The sequence below is a fragment of the Adiantum capillus-veneris genome, chromosome 3 (genome assembly GCF_014529385.1).
Source record: "Adiantum capillus-veneris isolate H3 chromosome 3, ASM1452938v2, whole genome shotgun sequence".
NCBI classification, from domain to species: Eukaryota; Viridiplantae; Streptophyta; class Polypodiopsida; order Polypodiales; family Pteridaceae; genus Adiantum; species Adiantum capillus-veneris.
In genome coordinates this window covers 13602753-13613820 of record NC_140933.1, presented here as the reverse complement: position 1 = coordinate 13613820, position 11068 = coordinate 13602753, and the positions used below count along the sequence as shown (strand labels likewise).

The window sequence follows — 11068 nt, the reverse complement described above, 5'->3', positions numbered from 1 at the left end:
AAGACTAAGGGGCTTGTAGTCCAAGACCTTTAATTTTACTAAGGACTAAGGAAGTTAAGACCCTTTTAGGTTCTTCCTTCTAAGGAGGTTAAGAGCCTTCTAAGTTCTTCAATCTAGAACCATTTAGTGATGATACACGTAATGACATAAGCGATGATGTAGGCAATGATGTGAGCCAACCTTTCAGAACTTTCCTTAATCTTCTAAAATCTTCCACACCATTTTTCTAGAATCTTCTAATGCTTTCTCAAGCATCTATGACGTATTTTCATCTCCTATATGAAAGAGGCTATGTATGCAGTTCAATCAATCACCTGAGTCGACCACAATATTAATGTTAAAAGCAGCACTGCCTTACATACACAAGACAGTCTTGCGCATATTGCAATATCCACAGGCTAACAAAAAATTGTGTAGTGCAAAGCGACTACAATGTCATTTTTTTTTGCTACTATGCAATACAAGGTGAAGAGGCACGAAGGTCTGCTAAGTTAAGGGAGGAATGAGATCTATGGAAAGTAATTTGAAATTAGTATCTACAATCACATGAAATTTTTATTGTGTATTAATATAAAATTATATTATCCATTATACGTATATAACCACAAATGGTTTATATACTAGAAAAGGCACCACTTCAATAATGAGGTGAAAGATACACATTTCACATTATCATTGAAAAAAAAATCAAAAATATACATTATATTATTTGTTTTACATACACAGTTAAATTCACAAGAGTTGACGGCAACCCTTGTACTCTTCTTCCACCTCTCTCTTCATTCACAAGGAATGGAGGTAGCTTTGTAAAATTTATTCTATACGATTTTGACGTCCAATGAGTTGTAGTGTAGTTAGTGGTAGTGTTGTTGAGTACATAGCTTTAGGATTCAATTTAATCACCGATTCATGTTTTGTATTGAAAAGTGAACGACAAAGATGCTCTTCCAAGGGGGAGAAGGCTTGCTATTATTTTTGTGAGATAGAAGATGGAGACAGCCTCCATAGTGAAGGCACATTCCTTTTTTAATATCTTTCATCCGCTCTCGTGAACTTAACCATGCCTAAAAAGATGACAACAGCTTTGGGAAATAGCATTTGAAAAGAAATTCTTTCTTTCTTTGTAATTTTTAAAGGGACCCATATGAATACTAAGGCCTTTAACCAGCCAAAAAAACATTGTACACATTGTGCAAAACAAAGTTGTGTAACATCCAGAGGCTGAAAGTCTGGATGTGATTGCCCAAGCCTTGGAAGAGCTCAAATCCATCGATTAACGACCACGCAAAAATGCCTCTCACATCACCTCCATCCCTATGCATATAATTAATGTACTTGTCAGCTCTTCCCTTAACAAAGCATAAGGGAGGTCAGCACATGCTATACATTACTAGAAAGAGGAGAATTCAGAGCTGCTGAGGCTCTAGCACAAGAATATTCTCATGTAGGAAAACGGGGTCTTTTTCAGTGTTTTTCATACCATGCATAACATCATGAGCTTCTGCTCTAGAGGCACCACATACCTAGCTAGGTACACATGATGTTGAGGTAAATCACAATGTGGGAATTATTGTGTGAATTTGTCTAAAACTTCTTGTGATATCTACCTTACAACATGATGATCACACGACTTGTTCGGTGAAAAGAAAGAGTGAATCAACCAGAATTTCACCTGATAGCCTCGCTTAGAGTTGCGTAATATGAATGAAAGTATTGCACACGTGCCGTATCATTTAGGTTCTCTCCCATATCCGGCGCTAGCGGAATTCCCCAACCTGCTCAATATAGCCCTTGCTTGATTAATTACTTGGCACTTGCAAAACATGTTGATGCTCACATTGAATACAATCATGTACACATAGTAATGCATGAAAGGGGACAAGAAACTTGCAATGCAAAATTAGCACTCAACACTTATCCCCAAGCAGGGCTACCATAGTTCAGCATACATGCAGTACTGGTGTGATAAGCTTGCAGATGAATGTCCTTCCCATACCTGTCTGGGTTAGATACATGGGTGGGTTGCTATATCGCTCTCTCATATACGCCACAATTCTCATAATACACCATGGTACTGAGAACTCTGTGATCCCCTATAAGGATGCCAAATTTTTGCTATATCAGACACTGCATATAACTAACCATACCAGAATATCTATCTCCTCACCTCGCCAATTGCGACACCATCTAGATCATAGTCTGCCATCATCAGAACCCAATCATGATTTGCTATTTGATCAGGTAAGGAATGAAAGCAGCAGCTTTCTGCAAGGGAGTGGAGAACCTGTAACGTTAGCCCTGACATCTTGAAAATAGCCAAGCTCAGTATCTTGGTAGACAGAACTGGTGTCCTCTGCATACATGGCCGAGACTGCATTAAGTCCCACAAAATCCCATGAGGAACGCAGCTCTGCTGCTTGTGTCGATGTAAAGCTTGGTAGGCGAGGCCCCACCAGAGTCTTCATGCTCTCTGGGTAGTCCCCAAAGCTCAACGGGTCCATGAACCTGATAAGTGAACTTCAGTTTAGCATCTTCAAATAGAATCAGCATTTTTAGCCAGTTATAAGTAAGTGATAACACGGTACATCTACTTTGGTGTTCACTCTCAATATATGGTAGTAAGCTTGACCTTGGGCTTGAAGGCTTACTCCATGGAAGCTGGATTATCAGCAGAAGCTAGTGAGCCCCTAGATGGGTGTTTGAGGGCTCTTGCCTCCTCTACTACTTTAATTCTTGAAAGAACAGAGTAAGCCTTCCTTCTCAATATTAAGATGGCAGCAAATGCTAACTTCTGCACATTCTTATCGATCCTAAGACTGCATACAAGAAATCTGCCTGTGGTAATTGCGTTACTAACTTTTGCACATTCCGAGTCAATTACATTCCTGGCCCTATATCCACATATGAGCAATATGCCTGTGCTTATTACATTACATTAGGATACAAGTCTCATGTACAGGTCAAGTGTCCACATACTTATGTCATTGTTAAGGAATCTGAGTCCAATATTGTATACGTGTAATCAGATGCAAACATATATGACATTGAGGTATTTAACTTGCAGCATTAATCAAGCATTGAGGTATCTACCAATCTATCATTTCGTAGGAAATGTAAAGACCACTTGACACACCAGCCAAAATAGAAATCTTGCGCACGCTGAGCTGCTGCAACATGGCTGATGCTGGTACTGTCTATAGGCTCATACCATTTGAACCAGAGAGCTATGCCTATAAGGCCCTTCTGCTGCCCCTGAGAATATTGCAAAAACATAGGAAATTATTTCTTCCACCAATAAATGATTGAGCTCTAGTTAAATCAGACATAAATACATCGACTGAGGCGTACTCACTTGGTATTCCTGCTTGTAGAGGCGAGCTGCTGCCGAGTGTGCTAGAAGTAAATTGTGGCCTACTATGTAGGGCACAGTCGTAGAGTTTCCGGTGGTGCATTTGACCGTCAAATAGGATAAGATATTGCTGCTGCAACGTCCTGGTGGGCTCTGTGTGGATGCATACGCCAGGCTTGCGTAGTCATTGGGCTCATCTAGTGTTATCCAGAACTTCACCCGGTCACCGAATGCTGTGAAACATGCATTTGCGTACACGACAAAATCATCTGTGCATAATCATAAAATGTTAAGCCCTTTTCTTAGATCAGAGAACTGTCCATGCCTTTCATGGGACAAAAGTGTATTGAAGCAGTAGGTAATATAATCTACCCCTTACATGAAACGTGCACTCAACAGTCCATTGTATGCATCTTCGAGAGCTTGCGGATGATCTCCAGCCCACAAAGTGACGTAAGGCTCTATGCCTGCTCAAAAAGCATTAAAACTAAGTTTTGGTTACTACACAAGGATCATCCGGGGGTGCTTTTCAGGAAGATAATTCGTACCCTTTTCAAGAAGCAGATCGATTAGTTCATTATAATGAGCAATTGCGTCTGCATTGGGAGTGATATCTGCTCCTGTACCATCTGGAAACAACAAAGGTGAAAGATGACCCATTTGGTTTGATGTTTTCTTTTCAGAAAGATGAGATCTACGCACTGGGGAAGATTCGTGTCCAGGCAATAGAGAACCGGTATGCATCCATCCCCATTTGTTCCAATATCTCTATATCTTCCTGTGCATGCACATCAACGACATGTGTTCAATCATCAGCCCATTCAGGGCTCCAATTTTCGACTAACTCTTACCAATTACATTTTTCTACCTACATCCAATTAGATAAATCGGAAGTATTACTCTAGGCCATGTCCGAGCCTCTCAATTAATTAGTCATACCTTGTAACGATCATATTGGTCCCCGCAATCGCCCGGCTGCACTGAATCCAGAACAGTGGCTGCCCAAAACCAAAAGTCAAGACTGGGGTCGCATGCTTGCATAAAACCTGACCAAATTCACTGACACAGATTACAAACAGACTTACAGTTTACGCGGGCATACACATCCCAAATGCTGTTCGCCTTCTCCGCTATGTTAATTGAGCCGTAGCCTTCATGCTGTGCCAATCAAAGATGGGGACTTCATGATTAATGAAGCCTGACAGAGGCCTGACACAAAGTAAAGACTAATATAGATTTCTCAGGAACCCAGCATTCCATCCTGACAATTACAGTACCATGATATGCAGGTTCAGCAGCGGTGCCACAACTAACAAGAAGTTTTAGACAAATTCACACAATAATTCCCACATTGTGACTTACCTCAACATCATGAGTTTCTGAGAGGGAGGCACCGCATACCTAGCTAGGTACGTTGGGGGAAGGGGACCGCCGGCCCAGTGGGGGGGCCGGTGGTCCCCTGCCCCCAATCGTACCTAGCTAGGTCTGTGGTGCATCTGGAGCAGAAGCTCATGATGTTATGCATGGTATGAAAAACACTGAAAAAGACGTTTTCCTACATGAGAATATTTATAAATCTTCTTGTGACTGGGCACCACCGCAGCAGAACCTAGAATGTAAGGGGAAACAGCAGCATTATAGGTGGTAGCCAGATTAAAGTTCAAAAGAACTGACAAAGGGGGGCATGCAGAAACGGTGAAGGACGAGGCTTGTTTTGCTACTACGCACAAGACATTACCTCCACTAATTAACATACGGACACAGCCTGAGCAATATACAACCTTAATTACCGGCGGGGGCAGGCCCAAACAGTGATGGAAATGTACTTTAATTCAATGCAATTCACCGCAAAAAAACCTTTCCAGCTCTCCATGATCACATAAGGACACAGGAGCATACCTTGACAGCAAGCGTGAGTGCGCCGAAGACGAAGTTGAAGGGGAAGAAAGAGCGATCAATGTGGGTGTTGTTGGGAAAGTCGGTAGCATCACGGAGGTGAAGCGGCGATCAGGAGCTGAATTACCTGCAGAGGAGTCGAGGAGGCAGCCGGCAGGAGAGGAGCTGAGCACATAAAGAGGCAGAAACAGGGAAACGAAGAGCAGGCTCCTCATCGGTACGACCAAAGTGAGATGAGAGAAATGGCAATCACGGCAGCTCAAAGAACTTCGTGTGATCTTCTGCAAGCGCAGCCACCTGCACTGAGCCTTCTTAAAAGCAATCCCTTCCCCAGCCTCGTCGCACGTGCGTCGCGTGGGAGTTGGGTCCGTTGGGAGTCAAATCCGTAGCAAGTACGCTTGCACGATTGCATGGAACCTTCTTGCCCAAACTTAGCCGGCCATTTTTCATTTTTAACAGGCTTTGGATAAAGCTAACTTATCTTTTCCCTAGTCCACTCTCACTCCTGGTCCGTCACTTTATCCTAGATACGTAGGTAGTGAAAACAAACTAGTTTTTTTGGCTTTTTAAAAGAAGCCTTAGTGTTGAGTGGAGTTAAACATCTTTCCAATGTTTTGAATGCCAACATGAAGATTCATCTTAAATGTTGATGGAGTTTGTCAATGGGTCCCTTTCATTTCATAGCCTTATTGGGCTTGTTAAGACTTTGCCTTATTTATTTTGATGGAGATTCATCTTAAATGTTGATAGAGTTTGTCAAATGGGTCCCTTTCATTTCATAGCCTTATTGAACTTGTTAAGACTTTGCCTTGTTTTTTTTTTTTTGTCATTGCTGATCTTATATTATTTTCAACATGAACACACAATTTATAATTGTTCTTTTTTTTTAGGATGGGACTACATTGCTTTTATTTTGTGTACTTTTTTATTTTTAAAGCTTTTAAAGAGTAAAGAGCTTTTTTCACAAGAACAAAAGATTGTGACTCTCTCTCTCTCTCTCTCTCTCTCTCTCTCTCTCTCTCTATATATATATATATATATATATAGTATTTTTATTTCTCTCATATCTTGATTTTCTTTTTGAAAAGCCATCGTGAAATCTCACCTTGTTTTTAGGGCATTGGGATTCATTCCAAAGTTTTATAACCATGTCCATTGGAATTACAATTGAGATTTTTCATTTACAATCGGAAATTCACACTACAAACCAAGATATGTGGCCATTGATCTTGGTTGTTTTCTTCCCTACAAACTAGAAATTGATTGGCCCAGGCCTTAGAGCTAGGTCGTGCCTCGGGAGAGCAGCGGAAAGAAGCAGTGATATATGTCATGTATAGTGAAATTCCTTGGTACTAGTCAGTGCAAAAAGTAAGGTACCAAGTTATTATTGACATGTTAAAACATGCCCTAGAGAACAAGGAGAAAGGCGAACAAATTTTTACATGCCTTTTTGGCTTGCCAAAAAAACCAATTCATCAAGGCAAAGCAACATATATGTGTACCTCACACGTGCATGTTTGTGTTTTAGTAGAGTTGGTATACATTCTCGAGTATACATTTAACGTGTGTGGGGAAGGCGAGAGTCAAGCTAGGGCTATGGCAACGTGGCACTTGCGGCAATTTGCAGATACAACCGTACCACATGCTTCATGGCTCTGCTTGTGCCACCGGGTGCATTGAGAAGAGGCTTCATTCGTAAATCTCTCAGTTGGCTAAGGTCCTAATAATTTCGTTCTATTGCAATGGTACGTACCGAAGAAAGTCTGCCTTGCCAGGCAAGCTGACGGATGTAGGTGCTTTACACATCAAAAGGTTGCTTAATTTAGAAAACAATGGCATAATCAGGTTGCAAGGATTGTAGTTGCTAAAACACACTTGAGAGATGAAGCTCTTATCCAAAGTGCCACGTCCATTCATCGTGAAGCATAAGGAGTCTTTGGTGAAAAAGGTGAGACTGAGATTGTAGGCCAGCTCATTCCATGCTGTGTGTAGTGGTCAACCCTTCATAATTCAATCAACCTATAGTAAATTTTGGTTGCTTTCATTATCTATAGAGTGGCTATATAATCATGTATCACCATCTATTTTGCAAGTATGTCATGCATGCATAGTCATAGGATATTGTGAGTGTGGTGACTTGTAAGTTTCAATTGCATCACTAGGCATCTTACACACATAAATTCATATGAGTAGGCCAGGATAATTTTTCTGTTCTCATCTCCTTTATTTTGATTGTAGAGATAAAGCCATTCCAAAAGAGAATGGCATTTTGTTTCCAGAGGATGGTTGTAATGGAAATGGCCTATGAACTTTGAAAGTAGCTGAATTAGGAAATTACAATAAAGCACTTTTGAGAGATTTCTTTGTGAGCCTAGCGGGTGAACTTAAGTGATGGTAGCAACAATAACATGGTACTTAGTTAACTTGGCATGCAAAATCCTTTTGCAAGAGAGAGAGTTTAGAGAACATGACAATAGTTGAGGACCAGATTCATATGGAGCCGGTCCCCCCTCCAATAGGCATTTGTATTATAGTTTCTCCCATCAAGAGAGACTTGGTACAATACAATCTTTGTGTTCCTTGTGACCTAGGTGATGCAATCAAGATGGAAAGCTTCATGCATCACAAGCATAACATAAACTTTGTAGAAAGCATTAACTATCCCAAGCCTCAGTCCCAAGGTCTCAAACACCTTCGAAGGTGGAGAGAGCTAGCGGGGAATGAGGATAGGGAAGAGGAAGAAGAAACATTCCATAGGAGAAAGAAATAATTCCTCACTTATCATCACTCTTCTTGCTAGCATACATAATAGCATAGTAATAAAGATTGGGAAGATGACAAGCTTAAGCATTGAAGCATGGCTCTTGGTTGGATTTGCATTCCATAGCCAAGAGTGTTGGTGTAGGCTCTCACTTCTCACAAGCTTGGAGAAGGAGATGGAGTTCCTCGACTTTCACCAAGTGAGAATCATCCACAAAATGAGAGTGTGTGTGTGTCGTGTATATCCCCCTAGCACCCCCCTTGCTTGCTTGAGACGAGTTGTGATTTTCCACATGCTTCAAGATCATTGTACCCCTCTCTCCCTAGCCAATCACATGCAGCATGCAGTCAAGTACATGTGTAGTCTTTTGACAAGTGTCCTCCTTACCCCTTAGAGAGAGAGAGAGCTTGAAAATACCTAGATATTTGTTGGATGGAACTAAAAGCTCATTGGACCCCTCTTTAGCCCAACCAATAGCATTCAAGCACACCATGTGGTTAAGCTTAGGGAGAGTCTGACATGTGTCCCATGTGCCCTTTGAGAAAAGGGGTGCCCTTTGGGTGAGTGGAAGGTTAGGTCAAAGATTTACCTAACTTTGGGACTTTCATGCATAGGAAGCTTCTCAAGCACCTTCCTTATTAAGTTTGTAGGGTCTCTTTTTTACTCAAGCACCTTACCCCTCATGCATGGGAAGCTTCTCAAGCACCTTCTTCATTAAGTATGACAAGTACCTCAAGTACCTTGGTCATCAAGCATGACAAGCACCTTAGGTGGAGTTCCCACCTCAAGCTCAGCCCTAGCTTGCCTAAGGTCAAAGGAAAGTTTAGGTCGGGTTCCCACGTCAAGCTCAGCCCCTTTACCATTGGCCCCGTGTTGAGATAGATCCGTAAGCACATGTTATATTTTAACCCATGTCCTCGTTTATTATCCCACATTAAATGATCAGTTTAATATGAGAAAATCATTTGGGTTGGTTAGATATTAGATTTAATGACATTACCTCTCTCTTGAAATCATAGTCGTCCTCAACTATGAGGTAAAAGAGATAAAGTCATAGTCATTAGTCAATTTGTCGTAGCGGGTAGAGGATCCCTTTTTACCCTACGACATCATTCCAAGATGGATGACTAATCCATTTGGTGCTTGGGAGACATAGCTACTGCAAGCATGTCTGTTCTTTAGTCTTGCTCTTTAGTCCATTTCATCCTCCCAAGTAGAGTGACAAATTGTACATGATGTTTGAGAGACTTCGTCATCCCAAACATGATTCTTAGTATGCATACTACTTAAATTTGTGCACAATAAAGAGAGAATTAGTCCTATAAGACAAAAACATTGATCATTTAAAAGAAACATGTACATTACTTACTCTAATGTAGCATTGTAAGTATAGATAGTATTATTATATGCATACTCTTCAAGAGGTGAGTACTTTTCCCATTGTGAGCATTGATCTACTTCTGTAACATAAGTCTTTAGTAGATCAAGAATCGTAAGATTAGCTATCTCACTTTGGCCATCCATTTGTGGATGATAGGCCGAAGAGAAATTCAATCTTGTAGCTATATTTTCGAAGAGACCTTTCCAAAAATGACTGGTCATTCTAGGATCTCTATCTGACACGATGGATGTTGGCAATCCATGGTGTTTGAAAATCCAGGATATGAAGAGAATTTCCATTTGGTGGGCCTTAATAATCTTCTTGACAGGGATAAAGTGTGCTTGCTTGCTAAACCTGTCGACTATTGTCCATATTCCCGTATTCCCATGGATAGACTTGGGTAATCCAAAGATAAAATCCATGGATATACTCTCCCATGGTGACTTAGGAATTGGCAACGGCTGGAGTAATCCAAGTTGCTTCCCTCTATCGTACTTGGTCTTTTGGCATACCACACATTTTGAAACATACTCTTGTATGTCCACTTTCATGGTAGGCCAATAAAAGTACGTCTCTACTCTTTGAAGAGTAGGTTGAATGCCTCTATGCCCCGCATAGGAAGGAGCATGGGATTCATACATGACTTTCTCACAAAGGGAGTGGGTAACACATAGCCTATTGCCATGGTGAAGATAACCATCCTGCAAGGTGAATGGTTCCTCTTTCTTCTCCAAAGCAAGGGCTGACATTATGTCTTTAAAGTCAAGGTCAGTAGCATACTCATCTATCATAGCAGATAGATCATTGTTAGTTGCTATTCACACAACATTAACTTTTGGTCGTCGTAAAAGTGCATCAGCCACTTGATTGTGCTTACCAGCAATGTGAGAAATGTGGAAATTAAATTGCGAAAGAAAATTTGCCCACCTCATTTGTTTGTCGGAAAGCTTGATTTGCGTCATGAAGCAGTTGAGACTTTGATGGTCTATTCATAAAATGAATGGAATCCCCAATAGATAGTGCTTCCATGTGTCAAGGGCATGTAGAATAGCTAACGGATCTTTCTCATAGATGCCTAAGATCCGCTCATCCGTGTTGAGCCTTCGGCTCTCATATGCTATGGCATGCCCTTCTTGAAGCAAGACTGTTCCAAGGCAATCACCACAAGCATTACATTGGACCTCAAATGGCTTTGAGAGGTCCAGAAGCATAAGGATTGGTGTCAAGAAATAAGACGTAGCTAAATAGATAATTGAGTATATTACTTAATGGAGAGAGACAAATTTATATACACGAGATTATAGAGTAGAGAGAGAGAGAGTACACACGATATACGTGGTTCACCCAATGTGGGCTACGTCCACGGGAAAGCAGCCACTTAATGGCTTTAGTACTTCAAAAACAAGAAGTAGTTTACAAAGGGATTATACCCTTAATGGAGCTCCCGCCTTGCTTCACTCTCACCACCTCACACTCACCTTGTTGCATCAACTTCACACTATGAAATGTGTGTAGAAATGGCCTCCTTTTATAGGCCAAAAGGGCTGCCCTCTCTTATGAGAGACAGCCATGTGTAGCTACCCTTGTGCGAATAAGTCCAAATCGGACCCTCCAATCCGCCCATGTGCGGCCGCCCTTGAGAAGACAAGTCCGCTTTTGAATTCGGCCACCGACCACCGGC

The 11068-nt window shown here is 41.3% G+C and overlaps 1 protein-coding gene across 1 annotated transcript; it reads right to left on the bottom strand.

The window, feature by feature from the left end:
- Positions 1 to 950: 950 nt before the first annotated feature.
- LOC147460528 (beta-glucosidase 34-like) lies at positions 951 to 5334 on the bottom strand. Its single transcript, XM_086507892.1, has 13 exons — positions 5249 to 5334; positions 4435 to 4507; positions 4289 to 4347; positions 4052 to 4127; positions 3898 to 3978; positions 3729 to 3816; positions 3353 to 3620; positions 3134 to 3252; positions 2285 to 2505; positions 2168 to 2199; positions 1997 to 2093; positions 1673 to 1775; positions 951 to 1314 (listed from the first exon to the last, which is right to left on the bottom strand). Exons 4-13 carry the CDS (start codon positions 4101 to 4103, stop codon positions 1161 to 1163), a joined length of 1215 nt encoding a protein of 404 aa, XP_086364018.1. The 5' UTR covers positions 4104 to 4127; positions 4289 to 4347; positions 4435 to 4507; positions 5249 to 5334; the 3' UTR covers positions 951 to 1160.
- Between the last annotated feature and the right edge of the window lie 5734 nt (positions 5335 to 11068).

Coding starts and splice junctions, on each gene's coding strand:
- LOC147460528 (XM_086507892.1), bottom strand. CDS start 4,103: ATGGGGATGGATGCATACCGGTTCTCTATTGCCTGGACACGAATCTTC. Junction 3,979..4,051: donor CTGGACACGAATCTTCCCCA/GTGCGTAGATCT, acceptor TGTTGTTTCCAG/ATGGTACAGGAGCAGATATC. Junction 2,094..2,167: donor ATGGTGTCGCAATTGGCGAG/GTGAGGAGATAG, acceptor GCATCCTTATAG/GGGATCACAGAGTTCTCAGT.